General features: G+C 38.0%; 1 protein-coding gene across 1 annotated transcript in view; it reads left to right on the plus strand.

The window, feature by feature from the left end:
• The first annotated feature begins 2,656 nt into the window (after positions 1-2,656).
• The window catches only part of SEC23A (SEC23 homolog A, COPII coat complex component), a 30,248-nt gene continuing 16,149 nt past the window's right edge, over positions 2,657-16,755 (plus strand). Inside the window, exons 1-11 of the mRNA XM_026120379.2 lie at positions 2,657-2,811; positions 7,251-7,492; positions 9,322-9,379; positions 9,640-9,726; positions 10,889-11,125; positions 11,226-11,305; positions 12,247-12,391; positions 12,733-12,891; positions 13,704-13,819; positions 15,920-16,043; positions 16,136-16,216. Of these exons, the coding sequence (XP_025976164.1) occupies positions 7,272-7,492; positions 9,322-9,379; positions 9,640-9,726; positions 10,889-11,125; positions 11,226-11,305; positions 12,247-12,391; positions 12,733-12,891; positions 13,704-13,819; positions 15,920-16,043; positions 16,136-16,216 (1,308 nt within the window). The 5' untranslated portion in view covers positions 2,657-2,811; positions 7,251-7,271. The remainder of the gene's footprint in view (positions 2,812-7,250; positions 7,493-9,321; positions 9,380-9,639; positions 9,727-10,888; positions 11,126-11,225; positions 11,306-12,246; positions 12,392-12,732; positions 12,892-13,703; positions 13,820-15,919; positions 16,044-16,135; positions 16,217-16,755) is intronic.

Below are 16,755 nucleotides of genomic sequence, written 5' to 3' on the forward strand. Positions count from 1 at the left end.
TGTGCGGCTACTCATGCTAAGCAAATTTTATCTAAGATAGAAGTTATCCAAATCTACCTACTTCAAACATTCTTTCTGAGCTTCTCAGGGTTGTCTTGTAACATTATGAAAAAATGCAATCTATATATTCTTTTTGCCTAATAGTTCTGTAGCGTGCTGAATCTGTTTAGTGCTACTTACAGTCCATATAGTAGAGCAGAGCAGCTCTGAACTGTTCTGACATAAGTTTTGAAAAGTATTTTTTTTTCTATGAGGCTGTATTTTAGCAGTTCTGAACAAACACCAACTCTAACTCCTCCTTTCCACTGACTTTTGTTTGTTTTAAGGTGTTTCCAAAACCACTTACGTGTAAGCAGGTGTTTTAACTCTGAAACCCGGATCTAACTTCCTAGTTGAGTATGCAACAAGTGCAGTCATCACTTGAAATAAGACTTGCTTAGCTAAAACTGCAGTGATATTTCTGGAAAGGTAGACCAATGATGTAGACAAAAATTTTGTTGAGTCAAGCTGTAAAAAGTTTTTTTCTACAACTTTTGTAGTATTCAGAACTTTTCTTCTATTTGTCATGAAGTCAAGAACTAAGAAAGACATTCCACAGATATATTTTAAATATAAAATATTCTTTCTATTTAGATTACTTTTTTGGTACAGTCCTACTGTATTTTTAAAACGGAATATTTTGAATTATTACAGGTGGTCTTCCTAAGATAAAAAAATTGTTCCTAACAAGTCTTACCAACGATGTTGATGTGGTGTCTGTCGAAGTGGACTCCGTGGAGGAAGAAGAAAAAGAAGCTGGAAATGAATATTATTCCTCCTCCTCAACTGCCTTGTCGTTATGGAAGAGTACTTTTCCAAAGGAAAGGTGAGCTGCTGTCAGTGGATATGTATTGTTGACTTAAAATCTAACACCAACTAAAAATTCTTTAGTAAGAAAAAAAATATTACTGTACATTCTAATATTGGGAGATAACAGAGAGAATATTGTCTTATAATTAGTACATACTGTGTTAGGGCCCAATTTTCTGTTCTATTTTTCCGCCTCCCATTGCTTTTCTCTGTGGTATGGATCAACGTAACAGCTCCATGACATTTCTTATAGGAAGCTTAGGACACTGGACTGACTCATTATGTAATGAAATTTAATTGTGCTAATGACTGATAAAAAATATTGTATGCCTTTTATTTTTGCTGAACTTTCAGAATATTAAACTTTTCAGGTTTTTCCTTCTTCCCTTTTAAGCTTCTTTAAACGTTTTGGGTATCTTTTTTCCTGTTGTCTATTGAGGACATCTTGCAATTCTGACTTTGGAACTTGCCTCTATTCATTGTATTCTTTCTGAAAATGTTCACCAGAGTATTTGAGCACTTTTGAAATTGTAACACTGAACTGCTTGCTGTGCACCTGTTTGAAGGCCACCCTTTTTCACAAACCAAGGAGGTTGTATGTCCTTGACAATCTCCAGCTCAGTACTCCCACAACTGGCAGTGAGATCTGAGAATAGAAAAATTTTAAATCCGTGCCTTTAAACTTGCTTTTGTTTGTACGCTCATATTCTTATCCTGTAAAGAGGCGGGGGAAACAATTCTGGAGATAGTAATGGCATAGAAATTCTGTCATTTTGACATCTAACAAATGGGGATAAAGATAATTTGCTCATTTATATTTGGCTAGTGGTTCAGAGTTGCAGTGAAGGACATGATGTTTCTCACTCCTCCCCCTTGTGCAGATCAGTTGCAGTAAGATTTATCACAGAAGTTAATCTTTTATTCAGACTGTTTTAGCCTTTTGTGTCAGGCTAGTTTAGAGTAATTCTGAAGTGCCCTGAAACTTAAGTATCACTATAACTTGACTTTGAAGAAAAAAAAAGAAAAAAACAGATACCACACTACCCAAAGGCTGAACAAAACTCCATTTAAAATTTCCATTTTGTGGAAATTACTGTGCAGATAGTAAATAAACATGCATTACATTTTTAAGTATTTTTAAGTGTGAGAAAAAATGTTGCATCAGGTTAAAAACACCAAGAGTATACGTTGAATATATTTCTCACAGCAAGTTTGAGACAGTATGTAAACAGTCTTCCAGAATGAAAAGTTGGCATAAATACACATGCTGGAAGATAGACAACATGCTGGGCAAGTTCGAGGACTCTGAAAACACTGGTTCAGCTCTCTTGATCCTGAGGATTTACCTGAAATAGACCCTAGCACAAGAAGAAGAAAGAAATAACAGAGAAGTACATCCATATGCAAGTGTAAAGGTAGTTATGTGGTGACTACGGATGTACAGTAATCGGGGAAACACAGTGCAGCTCCCTGTCAGGAATATTCGGGCAGCATGGAAGAACCGAATGCATTTCAGAGGCAGAGAAGGCACAGCTCCCTCTAGTGGCTGGAATACATTATTTTCCAAACAGTTTTAAAGAGCGAGATCAAAACAAGCTATCTTTAGGAGAAGTCTGAAATTTTAACAGGACACGGGCGGGGGAGAAGCCCTCAGAAAGATGGAGCAGGCAGTAAAAGCAGTTGTGCGGGAGGACAAATGGCGGCGGCCCCCTCCCGGGCCGGCCGCGGCAACACTCGCCGGCTCGCTCAGCCCCGCCGGGCCGCGGAGGCGACGGGCGCCCCCTGCCCCGCACTGGCCGAAGGGGAGGCGGCGGGAGCTCCGCCCGCCCCCGGCCCGCCGCTCTCTGCCCCTTGACGTGGCGCGGACTCTCCCATCAGCCATGTTGGCTGCGTCGGCAGCGCCGCGGCGGCTGGGTTCAGCGAGCGGCAGCGCGAGTCAGGCGGCGGCGGCGGGGACGCGGGGTGAGCGGGCAGCGCGGGGCGGCGGCGAGCGCGGGGCGGCGGCGAGCGGGGCCGGCCGGCGCCCGCCCGCGCTGGGGGCTGCGCTGCGGGGCGCGGAGCCCCTCGGCCGGCTCGGCGCGGCTGCCCGCGGGGGAGGCCCCCGCCGCCCTGCGAGAGGAGGCCCCGGAGGGCTTTGGGACGCTCACGCAGCCCGGTGCGGCGGCGGGCGGCCTGCGGCGGGGCCGGGCACTCCGCGGCGGCGGGTCTCCCCGCGCAGGCCGGCGGTGGTGGAGCGCGGGGCCGGGCGGCGCGCAGCGAGGGCCGCGGGGCTCCGCTGGTGCCCGCGGGGCTGCGGGGGATCGGGGCGGGCCTCACGCGGCCCCTGTCCGCCTCGGCCGCCTGGCAGCGCAGGGTGCCGCGGACCTGGACCCCTCTGCGGTCGAGGAGTTGATTTTGCTTCCCGCTTCTCGCAGGTGGGCTGCACCTTTTCTACCTGCACTGTTGTGCCGAGGTCTGGGGGTTTAACAGTGACGCCTTACGTATAGGTAAAGCTCTACAAAACTTGCATTTAGGCAGGCCCTGGTGCATTTGACATATATATTTTTTTAATTTAGGTGGGCTATTGCGTACACTTGTTGTTTAAAAAAACCCTTAATGAGCAAAACCGTGAAGGCAGGTTTGGAGAATGGCTCAGTTTGAGTGGATAACTGAAAATTACATTCTTATATTGTGACAATTGCTTTGGATTGCTTTTGGATCTAAGTCATTCCCCTCATAAAGACTTACTAGAACTGAAATAGATTTGTTTCTGAAGTGCCCTTTCTGGCATAAACAATTAATGTTTTATTACTGATCATGTTTATTTTATCAAATTGTTAATGCATAATAAACTGAAAAAAATAGGTTTATTGTAAGAGAAGTGTACGCTGAACTGTATTGATTTAGTGGTCTTTATGCATGGTGGCTATACAGGGGACTTCAGTCTGTTTGGCCTGGGACTCTTGAAGAATGAAGAATAATGTTTTATTTTTGTTTGTGTGTGCTTCAGAGGATTAGCGGATATTATTTTGGTGAGCTTCTGTGTTGGGACACGTTTAAATGTGGTTTGTAAGTGTTTAAAAGTGTTGAGATAAAGGAGGACCTTTTAGAATAATAAATCTATTTTGAAGAAAATATTATTACTGTTTGCAGTTGCTTCTAGAATAGCTATTCAAAGTAATGTAATTTCAAAGCCATGCATTTCAAAACCATTTAGCTTTGAGATAGCTTTCTGTATTGTAGATATGGTATATCAAACATATTTGATATGTATCATGCTTAGAAAGTCCTAACTGTACTCTTTCATCCACTCAAAGTGATTACATGAATACTGTTATTTACCTGAGAATCAAGCCTTTATAGTCGGGCATAGTCCACCGGTGTCTCTCTATGCAGTGCAGCTGTGGCTGCTGTTCCATGAGCGTGACATATAGCGAGACTGTCAGGGTACAGGGATGGGAGGTGAACTCAGGCCTCAGCAGCTGGAGGAGGCAAGGCAGGAGGGACTGCTGAGGTCACCCTCATCATCAGATTGTCCCAGCTGCAGCAGAGCTAAAACAGTGCCCCCCCCCCCATACACCCCCATGAGCCAATGCTGCTAACTATTCTGAACATCACCTCTCTGTGGTTTTCTGAGGTAAGCAATGTGTATTTTGTGCCTCTCAGGTGTATGAATTTTTTGACGTGTAACCTGTAGATCAGGAGGGTTTGCAATTCTGGTCTAATGTAATCCCTGCACCAACCCCAGAAAATGTGCATGGACAACTACAATAATACTGTCAAAGCTGGATATAGCTTGTCAGAGCATGAGTTTCGCATCTGATGTAGGATGAAACATGTGAACATTGTTGGCTATTGGAAAGGAAGAAAAGGATGGAAGAAAAGATAGAGGGAAATTTGATTATTAGCAGGCTCTCTGTTCTGAATAGGAAATACATGCCGTACTAGAAAGTGACAGTATTTAATTCATTAAATCCAACAAATCTTGTATGTATGTATGTGTACTTTATTACTTCTATTAGTCACTGCACATTGGAGTTTGTACATTGCCCTCTGTGGAGCAGTAACCAAGTAATAAAAGTAGAGTCCACATCAAACCATTTCAAACATAGCTGGGGTAAAATGAGAAGAAAAGACTTTAAAGTTTAGGCACAGAAAGTGAGTGGTCACTTGGCAATGTTTTGTTTTAGTTTCATAGTCTTAAATCTTGTAAAGAGATGGAGTTGATGGACTTTGTAGCAGATTCCTGTGGAATGGCTGAAATGGCCTTTAAGCTCCAATTACTCTGTCCTCTCAGGAGATAATTTTAAAAGGAGAGATTTAGTTATTCAGTTTGTATCTGTGCTTATAACTAAGAACTTTATTTCCTCATACAAATCATTGTACGAATAACCTATTTTTCGTGGATAACATTCCTTTACCTTTTGCACAATATAGTGATGGATTTTGGTGTGTTAGGAGATAAACTTCTTAAATTTTATATCATTTTTAGATACGGGGCTGTCCTTTCCTTTTGTAACTGACTTATTTTCTGTCTCCAATCCCTCTTTACTGCCTTCTGGGTATTTTTCTCCCCTCAATTCTATTCATTTTTATTTCTCGACTGATGGTCTTGTCCAGACTCATGGCCTTGCAGCTCTACTAGTAAAAGCGATAAGGTGAAGCTTTATTCCAAATGGGGCTTTGTGACTTTGTGTCCCTGCTCACAAAGTCACAAAGCTCCATTTGGCTCCCTGTGCTGCAATTTCCACATCACGTAGATCTGCTCATAGTATCAGTAAGAAGACATGCCTGTTAAAATGTTGGCAGCCTGTATTATCATGGTATTTGTACTACAGCTTGGAGATAAATGATAGTGATAGCACCTGTGTGAAACATTAAGAGAAGGATGTTCTGTAGTTTATCTGGCAGTCCCTGTCTTACAGAAGCAATATTGGGATTACTTTTTGTAGCTCTCATCGTATGCTGGCAGTTGATTATTCCTTGATAATATTAACTTAACTAAGTTAGTATTATCTTTGTTTATGGATGTTGTTATTCTGTTTTATTAATAGCCATCATTAGAACCAATTTATCAAGTTAAAAGCATTTCAAGGTTTTAAAATTATAATTTAAGTATTGCATAAACTAATGGAACAATGCCATTGTAATTTTAGCAAAGACATCTAGATTTTTGGAAGTCAAAAGTTTTCCAGGAGTTTCCCACAGTGGTGTATATAGTTGCTGGGTAAAGAAAGTCAGTCTGTTTGTGAGATTTGCTGATTTGAATCCTGATTCAGGAGGATACTTGCATGTCTAGAGCTGTTCATTAATTTGTAATTTAAATTGAGACCTGAGTATTTTCCCAGACAGCCTGTACGGTGGTTTTCATAGACTTCACAGTAAATTCTTAATTATTAGCCAATGGGATTTTGGATAACCTAGTTGGTAGAAAAACTTAATAATTTATGTAGTATAAAATGTACTAGGAAGCATACTGCAGGTATTCAGAGGTAGTGTGCTTATAGCTGGGGGTTTTTTTTGGTTTGGGGTTTCTTGCTGGCCTTGCCAGATGTCCGCAGGTTTCTCTTGAGCTATTCAGATGTCTCTGTGTTCCCTGATGCTCCAGCTTCTGGAAAACTCTAGCTGAAAAATTTTTAAAAAGCCTTAGGTTGGTGTCTAAAATGGTAAATTTGAGTTCAAACAATTGTTGAAGGTGCATCTCAATTATATAAAGTAGTGGAATATGACATGTGCTTCTTGCAAAGCTGTTTTCTAGCATTGCTATAGGAATGTTTTCTTGTGTCTTCCTTTATATTTGTATGTAGGCCATGTGATAAGTTATTAAAAATGGTTTGTTATGGTTACAAAATTGCTGTAAAATTTGGTACAGTAGAATAAAAACAATCAGACCTAGGAGAAATACTTTTTGCTGTTTGATTCTTGAAAGAAATTAAAGGATTAAGTGACTTGCAGGAATGAATGATTCTTGAATAATGAGTAGAATGAATAATTAAATGTCCCCCCTCCCTTTTTATTTTTGTTGCTAAACAGGTCTTTTCTACACTGTGTTGAAATGCTGTATATTTTCTTCTCTGACCTACCCCTGAATTACTGATTTAGGTAGAACATCTATTGCCTGAGTTAATTACGTAAATCAAGAAGAGGTCAGAACTATTTTAACACTATGTATTTATTTTGCAAAGTGCCGAATATTTGTTATTTTGAAGAGGTTGCTGCATCCTGAGAGTGTTAACTTTTTTTGTTTCACTTTGGAATTCTTTGCTTTGAATTTTGGATTGTAGAAACATTACTCACTGTGTATCAGTTGTAACTCAATTATAGCATTTTAATGTGTGACTGTCATTTTTAGCCAGTAAATACTGAAAGTACTTAAAGTTTGCATTTCAACATGCAGCTAACAGTTGTATCTTTTATTTTAGTGATAAATAGAGAAGTTGACCATGACAACCTTCCTGGAATTTATCCAGCAGAATGAAGACAGAGATGGAGTTAGATTCAGCTGGAATGTTTGGCCTTCAAGTCGTCTTGAAGCCACAAGAATGGTGGTCCCAGTGGCTGCTCTCTTCACACCGCTAAAGGAAAGGCCAGATTTGCCTCCTATTCAGTATGAGCCAGTTCTGTGCAGCAGGACCACATGTCGAGCTGTTCTGAATCCCTTATGGTAAACTCAATACATTGGTTTATATTATATCAATATCTTTACTTACAAACAATCTTCAGAATAGCATCAGTTAAACTACGCAAAAGATGCAGCATCTTTGCATAGGAGTTCATGTACTCCTCACATGACTATACAGCCCAAATTTGCAGCTTTTCCAAGTTTCATAATGCACATAGATTTTCATTTGCAAAATACCCAATTAAAACATGGCTTTATAGTGTGTTTACCTTTAACTAATCTTTTCAACATGCTTCATTTTAATTAACTATTACATATGTTACTTTTCTGGAACTGCATATCTTGTGGGTTAATATAGTTCTGCATTTTACCTTTAGAAAACTCTTCATATAAAAATTGATTATGCTGTGTCTTTGTAACACTTTGGCCGCAATACATTTAAATTTCTGAGTAAAATAAACTGTAAATTCTTACTTAGTTCAGTTGTAGACCAAAGCATGTTGGCTGGTTTAGTTTATCAAAACAAGGTAAGATAGATAAATGCATCAGAAGTAGGCAAGAGGGAGGATGAAAAGGTATTTAAGCTAAAAGGTGATATTGACACAAGTACAAATGATTGTAAACTAGTCATGGATAAGTTAGGTTGAAAACAGAGGAAGCAGTGTAAATGTCATTCCAGTCAAAGAAGCATGGGCAAGAAACTGAAGAATTTTTAAGGTGGAGGTTGCTAAGTGTTTGAAAGGGATTATGAGTAATAGTGGTAGATTAGACTTTGTGTGAAAGATTCTGTAAAACCACTTAACTCAATTTTATGATTGATTTGTTCCTGTTTGGGAGAAAAGAAGTATTCAAAACAGGTGTACAATTGCCTTTCGGTATTAAGCAGACACAGCGTCTGCATATACTGAAAGTCAGACATAGTGAAAGCATATCATTTTCAGCAGCATTTTCTTTTATTAAGGGCTGAAAGAAAAATAATGGAAAGATGAAACTGTAAAAGGTCAGTCAGGTCACTGACAGTGAATCACATATATTCTTCGTGTTTTGTGTACGCAGTGTGTGATTAGTTAGACTCAGGTTGGGTGGTGGCCTTTTGAAGCCTGTGTGGCACAGTCTATCCAACCAGATGATCTGCAGCCCTTAAAATTGGCATAGTTCATTTGATTTCAGTAGAGTATCTTGGGATTTATCCAAACATTTAATGGTATTTTTAACAACTTTTGCCCTTGTAGACAGGAAGAGATGTGATGGCAAAAAACAGGTAATGTTTACTTTCCTGTAGGCTGTGAGTATGACTTTCAGACATCTATATGGTATGAGGATACAAGTCACATTGATTATTTTTCTATTTGAATACTAATAACAGTGTTGATAAAAGAGGATAGGCTCACCCATTGAAAAATGCTAGTTCAATAGAGAAACAGCTGTTAGTTGGAACCTGTTTTATTGGGGTGTAATGTATATTCAGGATAATCCCAGACTATGACAATTAATAGACGTACACTGAGAAAAGGGAAAAAAAAAACAAAGGCAGGGAATGTTAAAATTACGTGCCTTAAAAGCAGGCAGAAAGTCTCTAATAAAGGTGCTGAGTCTGGACTCTAATTTGTCATTTGCTTCCTTTCCTTCAAAACCGTTCTTCCTTGCCTGTAAAGACCATTCTTTGTGTGATACATCTGTCTTTTAGGAGCAACTTATAAAACCACATTTTATTTTGAATTTATAATATTATTATTTAGGAGAAGATGTATTAGGAGGAAGCTTTTTCAAAACCAATACAATTTGTAAAATTAGGAGAAACGTATTCTAGTGTCAGTGAAGTAAAATGAATTGTTCCTGCTACATTAACTTTTCTAATTGTATTTTTATAGCCAAGTGGATTATCGAGCAAAACTCTGGGCTTGCAACTTTTGTTATCAAAGAAATCAGGTAAGAAAATGAAACATTCAAAATACAGAAAATCTTTTTTGTAAGGTAAAAATAAAACCCATTTTTGAAATTATGTTTGTGAATTGAAATTGACAGCAAGAAAGTAAATGTGCAGCTGTATCTTCAGAGTGCATTGAAATTTTTTTCACAATAGCAATAGTGGACATGTGTTATAGAGGAAAGTAGTGTATACTTATGTTTTTGCTTTTCTAGAAGTTGTAATTTTTGTTTATACTTAATTTTCTTATTTTTATTTGCAGTTTCCTCCTACTTATGCTGGCATATCTGAAATGAATCAGCCAGCTGAACTTTTACCTCAGTTCTCTAGCATTGAATATGTAGTGCAGGTAAAATCATTAAATAAAATCTTTAACATTATCTGTAAGCTAACCATGTATGCAATGAACTAATTTCGATTTTATTTCTTCACTGCATTTTAACCACTGTGAATGTCTGCTTGTTAATAGAAAGATTATGTCATCAGTTAGAAGTGGAAAGCATAACTTTTTGTAAGAACACAAGGATGGTTAATAAAACTCATGTAAAAAAAGGGAGCTCACTTTTAAAGGCAAGATTTCTCTTAGCTGTGTTTCTTAACAACAGCTTAATTTATGTTTGTGCTAGGGATTTGCTTACTGCTGCTGCTTGCCCAAGTGGTGTTACCTCAAATTTGGCTGATTGTTGATCCATATCTGATTAATTCTTTGAATTTAAGTTTGTTATTGATTAATCATGAGTCGGTTTTGGGACTAGCTGGTTTAGAAGAAAAGGTTAATACATATTCAGTTAAAGTGTTTGAATTTTAGTAGTTCATCCTTTCTATTAGGATAGGAATGACAATAGAAGGAAAAGTAAATAAAAAATGGATCTACAACCTGAAAGCACAAACGTTTGTAATTGCAAATTTGCAATCTCTAACTTCTCCTTTTGAGGATTAAAAGTTGTAAGACTTCAGTGAGGTATTAAAATTATGAAGAGAGCTAGAACTGAACAGAATGTCTACTTTTTGCCTATTCTTGTAAAACAAAATAAAGGGAATACTTGCTCATGTTACAATGAAATTAGTATAGGAAGAATAAAAAGAACTGATGATCTCTAGAGTAAAATTATAAGGCGAAGTGCCCTATAATGTCAGGTTGAAATGTTCTGTGATTTTGGATAGATCTATCACTACTACCTTCATTGGAGCAATACAGACTTACTGTTTATTAAAAGCTTAATAAAATTGTCATATGCTTCAGAACTATCTAGACATCCTGAAAGGAACTTTTTCTTCTTTATTCAGCATTTAATTTTTGTGTGGAGTTCATTATGATATGGATTTTGTTCTGCTTTATCCTTATATACTGATTACTACTTGAGAGGGAGGAAAGAGGCAAGTTAGATGGAAAACTGACCTTATTGATATGACTAAAATTAACAACACTTTTACAAAATGTGCTGTTATTTGTTCATTTTTGATCCCCAAAAGATTTATTTTTCATGTGATGATATTTATATTTCTTAAAGCGTGGTCCTCAGATGCCTTTAATATTTCTTTACGTTGTGGACACATGCATGGAAGATGAAGATTTGCAAGCTCTGAAGGAATCCATGCAAATGTCGCTGAGTCTTCTGCCACCAACTGCATTAGTAGGTCTCATTACCTTTGGCCGAATGGTGCAAGTTCATGAACTTGGCTGCGAAGGAATTTCTAAAAGTTATGTCTTCAGGGGGACAAAGGACCTATCTGCAAAACAACTTCAGGTAATTTGTAAAAGTAAACAAAAAGAAATCAAGATGATGATGAACTTTCAAATAGTATGTAAACAAATTTTGTACTAAAATCTTATTTATTTGATGACAGGAAATGTTAGGACTTACAAAAGTAGCTGTTTCGCAAGTCGGTAGGGGTCCCCAAGTGCAGCAGCCGCCACCTTCTAACAGGTAATGTGCTTAAAACATTTAAAAACACATCTTGACTCGAGTGCTTTATTGAAAAATTTATCTTACATTGGTGATTAATGAAAAAAAGAACTGAGAGTTGAGCCTTCTGGTCAGGAACAGATTTACTAGGAATCTAGTGGGTCTTATTCCTGCCAGTTTGTACGGGGTAGTGCGGGGAGGACTTGGTGACAGTGAAATCATTTGGATGATGCTTTGGAAATGTTCTAAGAGAATGCTATGTAGCTATACTACAGATATGTAGATAGTGGTGCTTCTGTTGGTATGCTAGAAAATGCTAATGGCTACTTTAGTTCCTCTTTCTTATGTCAGTGCCCCATTTTGCCTTCCCTCTGTCTACCTGCCAAGTAGCTCCCCTCCTCTCTCCTTCTGTCTCTCTTTTGGAAACGGTGGGGTAGTGTTCGATTCTCCTGTGTATCCCACTGTTACATAGAAGAAACTGATGAAATGATAAAGCAGGCAGAAAAAAGGCAAGAAGAGGGCTTTGCAGTCTCTGCCTTTCACTTGCTAAATAGCTGCTTTTCTACTGTTGGTTTGCCTGTAGCAGAAAGCACAAAACCTAAGTCTTTATATGTTAATGTCTGTTCTGATTTCTGATTTTCACTGAAATAGTGCCACTTTCTTTTTGAGATTCATCGGTCATCATCTGCTCTGTGTTTTTGACTGGATACAGTTCTTTCTGGGTAGTGGCTGTATTTCTAACCCAGCAAATTTTGTTTTACAACCTCTATGCTGAGCTGCTTAAGCCGAGTATGCTATGTATATGGTACTAGAAAACTGCATTGTCTTGGTGAGACAGAGAGACTGCTCTGAATCCGGAGCAGAATCTTTGATATTGCAGTCCAGCCTGTTGCTATTGAGTGATCAGTATAATGTTTATTTAAAAATTCCAGTCTAAATGAATTCCACCTATTTGTTTCCAGATTTTTGCAACCAGTGCAGAAAATTGATATGAATCTGACTGATCTTCTGGGTGAACTGCAACGGGATCCTTGGCCTGTTCCACAAGGGAAAAGGCCCTTGCGTTCCTCTGGAGTGGCTCTTTCTATAGCCGTAGGGCTCCTTGAGGTAATAGTTTTAACTATAGTTGTATAAATATGTAAATAGGTCATTTTGTTACATAAAATCTGTCACAAGCAATATGTAAACCCCTTAATTCATGCATATTAGATTTGTATGGTGGTTCTAATGAATCTCATCCAATACAGACATAGAATATTTGTAGGTGTTAAAATACTCATTTTGATGAGGCAAGATTGAGTCTTTGAATAAACAGAAAATTTGGGCTTTGAGAGGAAAAAGTACTGTTGTTGTTACAATCTTATCAATGTGATGGATGGCAGGATAGCTATTTCTCCTGTTCCATTTATAGAAATAACTAGTAGTCTCATTTATCTTTTTACCTGCAGTGCACTTTTCCTAATACTGGTGCTCGTATAATGATGTTCATTGGAGGACCAGCTACGCAAGGACCTGGAATGGTTGTAGGGGATGAATTGAAGTTACCTATAAGATCGTGGCATGACATTGAAAAAGACAATGCTAAATATGTTAAAAAGGGTACTAAGGTAAGATATGACAGTAGATGATATTTTAGCTCCCTTACCAATTAGTGAATGTTTACACATCCTGCCTGGCACTGTAAAATACCGTTACTAGTAGCAAATGTATAAAGAGGTGGGAAGTATGCATTTTTATTTATCTGCCTCTGGATAGCTGCATGTCTTCAGGAATTTCGATATATTGGATTAGGACTTTGTCTAGCCCTCATTGTTCATTGGAATGTTTCCCTGATTTTACTAGGAGAGGATTCATCTGACTAAATGATATATCTAGAGTAAGAATATCTACTACTAAGGCAGTTAGTCAAGATTGTGTGTGGATGGGGGAGGATTAGTCAGTGGAGTTTAGGCATGGTTCATTTCATCCTAAATAATCTACATTTGGGCATCCTAAATCTGTTGACTTCATCTTAATTGATTGTGATGGGAGCTTAAGTGATTAGCTTATTTGCAGAAACCTGTTGTTACAGACACTTGAGGTTAGGGAGCTAAATTCAGTCCTATGAGTTGGACCTAGTTCTTAATGCACAGTTTAAAAAGAAAAAAAAATGAGTGTCATATGCTAGTTTAAATGGCACTCATTGGTCTGTCTGGTGTGAGTCAGGTTCTCAGCTGGTCAGAAAATAAAACATAGGTGTTGAAAATTCCAGTCCTAGTTTTAACTTCAGGAAAATATACGCTTTTATCTTGTATTATGATGGCTGAATTAAGACTGACAAGTTGTTTTAGAAAAATTTTGGGAGTTTAGGATTTAATATGGAGATGAAGAGAGTTCATGTCATAAATTGCTATGAACTGTATTTTCATCTTGGATTTAGCATTTTGAAGCCCTGGCTAATCGGGCTGCAACAAATGGTCATGTTATTGACATATATGCATGTGCATTGGATCAGACTGGTCTTCTGGAGATGAAGTGTTGTCCTAACTACACTGGGTACGTGCCTATTTGTTTTTAAGTTGTATGTGAAGGTGCAGGATTTTTTTTGTTTTTTGTTTCTAATCTTCCCGTGGTTTACTGTGATGGTGGGCAGCTTGTGGTGTTAACGAGAATTCCTCAGCGTCGGCAAATTCGTCACCATAATTGTGGGCTTACTCATATAAGCTTTTTACTGTTTTTCTTTGAGCTATCTGAGGCTTAAATAACATGGTTTCATGCTGTTTTTCTTCAGTGTGTGTGTATATACAAGCTTCTGGTTTTGGTAAAGAGAAGGGCAATGTGAGCCTGTGTCCAATTTTTCTTACTGTTCAGATGGCACAAAGCCCTCAGTTATTCCTTCTATATTGTTTATGCCTTCTTCTAGATACTGTTGTTTGTAGGTTCAGCTACTGTCTCAGGTATCCAGTTCCTACACTTCACATAGGCTCTTGTGTGTCCTCCAGCTTGTCTTTCCATCAATTCATTTAATATGATCATGGTATAGTCTTTTTTTATGAAACCAGGCCCCTATTTTCTGTCATCGTTGATGAGGCCCTCACCTATCCTGTTATGCAGACCAGTAATCTGAGATAGCTTTTGACTCTTCCTTGTATGCTAAGTACCTCACTCATGTTTTCTTTTTTCTCCTGCCAGTTCTTCCTCCATATTTTTTCAGAGTGTATTTTCTTTCTCTTCCCGGAAGTCTTTCCTACACTCTAATAAAATTAATCTTTACTACTACTACAGCAACCTGCTTTATATACCATTTGATTCTTATGTTAGACTTCTATATTCAGTACATATTCTTTTCCCAAGCTCTTTTTTCATGACTGTCATTGTTAACCATGTCAATACCAGCTTGGCTATAATTAAATGCAGCCTCTTTGCTTATCGGTTTAATAACTGGTATATCTCTGGGTAATAGGTATTCAATATTGGTGGTTGCCTGTCAATATCTTCATATGACAGAGGATGCTAAGCACATGCTACATATCTAGGTATACCAAGAAGAGTGGGAGATGCCAGTGCAGGCTGGGATAAACATATGACACTGAGTTTCAGGCCAGCTTTGCCATGCTAGTCACTACTGGGTTGCTGCTTTTCAGAGCTATCTGTATAGTCTTAACATGGGAGTTTCCACTGTTCAGGAGCTGTATGTTGACTTTACCTGTATGCATGACTTGTATTCATTTTCTGCATCAAATTCAGGCTGTGCTTTTCTTTATACTATAATCCTGTGTAATATTTTTTCCTCTCTCCTCTTATGACTCACCTTTGGCTCTGTTCTTCCAGCAAAGCTGACCTTAAAGCATAGTTTGTCTGTTTCTCCCACAGTTGTTTGTATTTCCTACTTGGTAGCATCCTACATACAGGGAGGGATTTCTGATTCTGCCCACATGTCTATTGTCTTCTAACTTTGAGTATCCAGCTGAAGACCTCTATAACTTTTTAGGCGTTTTTCACTGACAAAGTTGATGGCCAAATCTTTATGTTTGCTATTAACTTATTTTATTAATATCAGATATTTTAGAGATGAATAACAGTAGTATATACCATTATTATTTCTTAAACACAGTATATACTATTTCAGAATGAGTGGCAACCACTGCAGTTTTACGTCTGCAGAGGTTTGCTAAGCGTAAAAAGAAATTATGCTTTTTTTTTAGTGTAGATTTAAGCCTGAAATAAGTGCTGGCCTGAACAAAATAAAATTGTGTGGAAATAAGATTGGAGTATTGAATATTAGAAGTAGTTAACTGACTTCGCAAGATTATGAGACATTTGTAGTGCAGAAGTCCAATACAGTATTTTTCCCGTGTAAGATTTTGTTATACGTTAAAATCAGGATGACCTTAAGATGCTGATTGGGCAGGATCTAGTGAGCTTTTATAAGCTTGCTTATAAAATTAATCCCTAACATCTTAGTAAAATACTTATTTAATGATGAAATAGAGTAGTCACTTCTAAGAAGAAAAAGATCTGCTTCTCTGAACTGTTTTTAGTTTTAACTCTTTAATGGAAATAAGCTACATAAATCCTGTCTGCTAAATTACTGCATAATAAATCTATTTTTTTAACCTGAGTTTTTTGTTTTTGTTTTTTGGGTTTTTTTGCTAGAGGCTACATGGTAATGGGAGATTCTTTCAATACATCTTTATTCAAACAAACCTTTCAGAGAGTATTCACAAAAGATATGCAAGGACAATTTAAAATGGGATTTGGTGGCACATTAGAAATAAAGGTAAGAATAAAAAATGCAGTGTGGTAGGGAAGCACTGAAATAGGATGGCTAGGAGGAGCGTATTAATCTATGTTTTTCTTTTAAATGTGAAGACTTCAAGAGAAGTAAAGATTTCTGGAGCTATTGGACCCTGTGTCTCTCTCAACTCTAAAGGACCTTGTGTATCAGAAAATGTAAGTTAATTTTGCTGAAAATGAAGGTAATCTTCTATTATGGGAAAATAGGATTTGGAAGATTTGGATCTAGATTTGAAGAGAGAGAGGCTGAAACTTTTCCATAGATGGAACAAAGCCTGTTCACTGCTCTTCAATTTAAAAATATATACACTCAAGGGCTGTGCTTTAGATAAGCTCCTGTTCACTGCTAGATTATTTTCAGATTAGATTAGACCTTGTAAGTCCCTTGTTACTTGGTTAGGTTTGTGCACAGAATGGTTACTTGAACTTTTTTTATGGAAAAATTACATGTTGGCATAGGAGAAACCAATTAAGAAGTGAATTAACATTATTTTATTACTAAAATCAAAGCTATGTCTTTTTCGTCCAGAGAATCCTGATCATGTTTTGTTTAGAGGGACTGAGAGAATAGGAGGAAAGAAGTCCATGGAAACATCCTTTTATCCTGACCCCTGTACCCATTTGTATAGCTATTTTACCAAACACACAGTTAATTGATCAGAGTGTCCAACTGTTACAGACTCCTGAAGCATCTC

This window comes from Dromaius novaehollandiae, chromosome 5 (genome assembly GCF_036370855.1).
Source record: "Dromaius novaehollandiae isolate bDroNov1 chromosome 5, bDroNov1.hap1, whole genome shotgun sequence".
In the NCBI taxonomy this organism is placed as follows: domain Eukaryota; kingdom Metazoa; phylum Chordata; class Aves; order Casuariiformes; family Dromaiidae; genus Dromaius; species Dromaius novaehollandiae.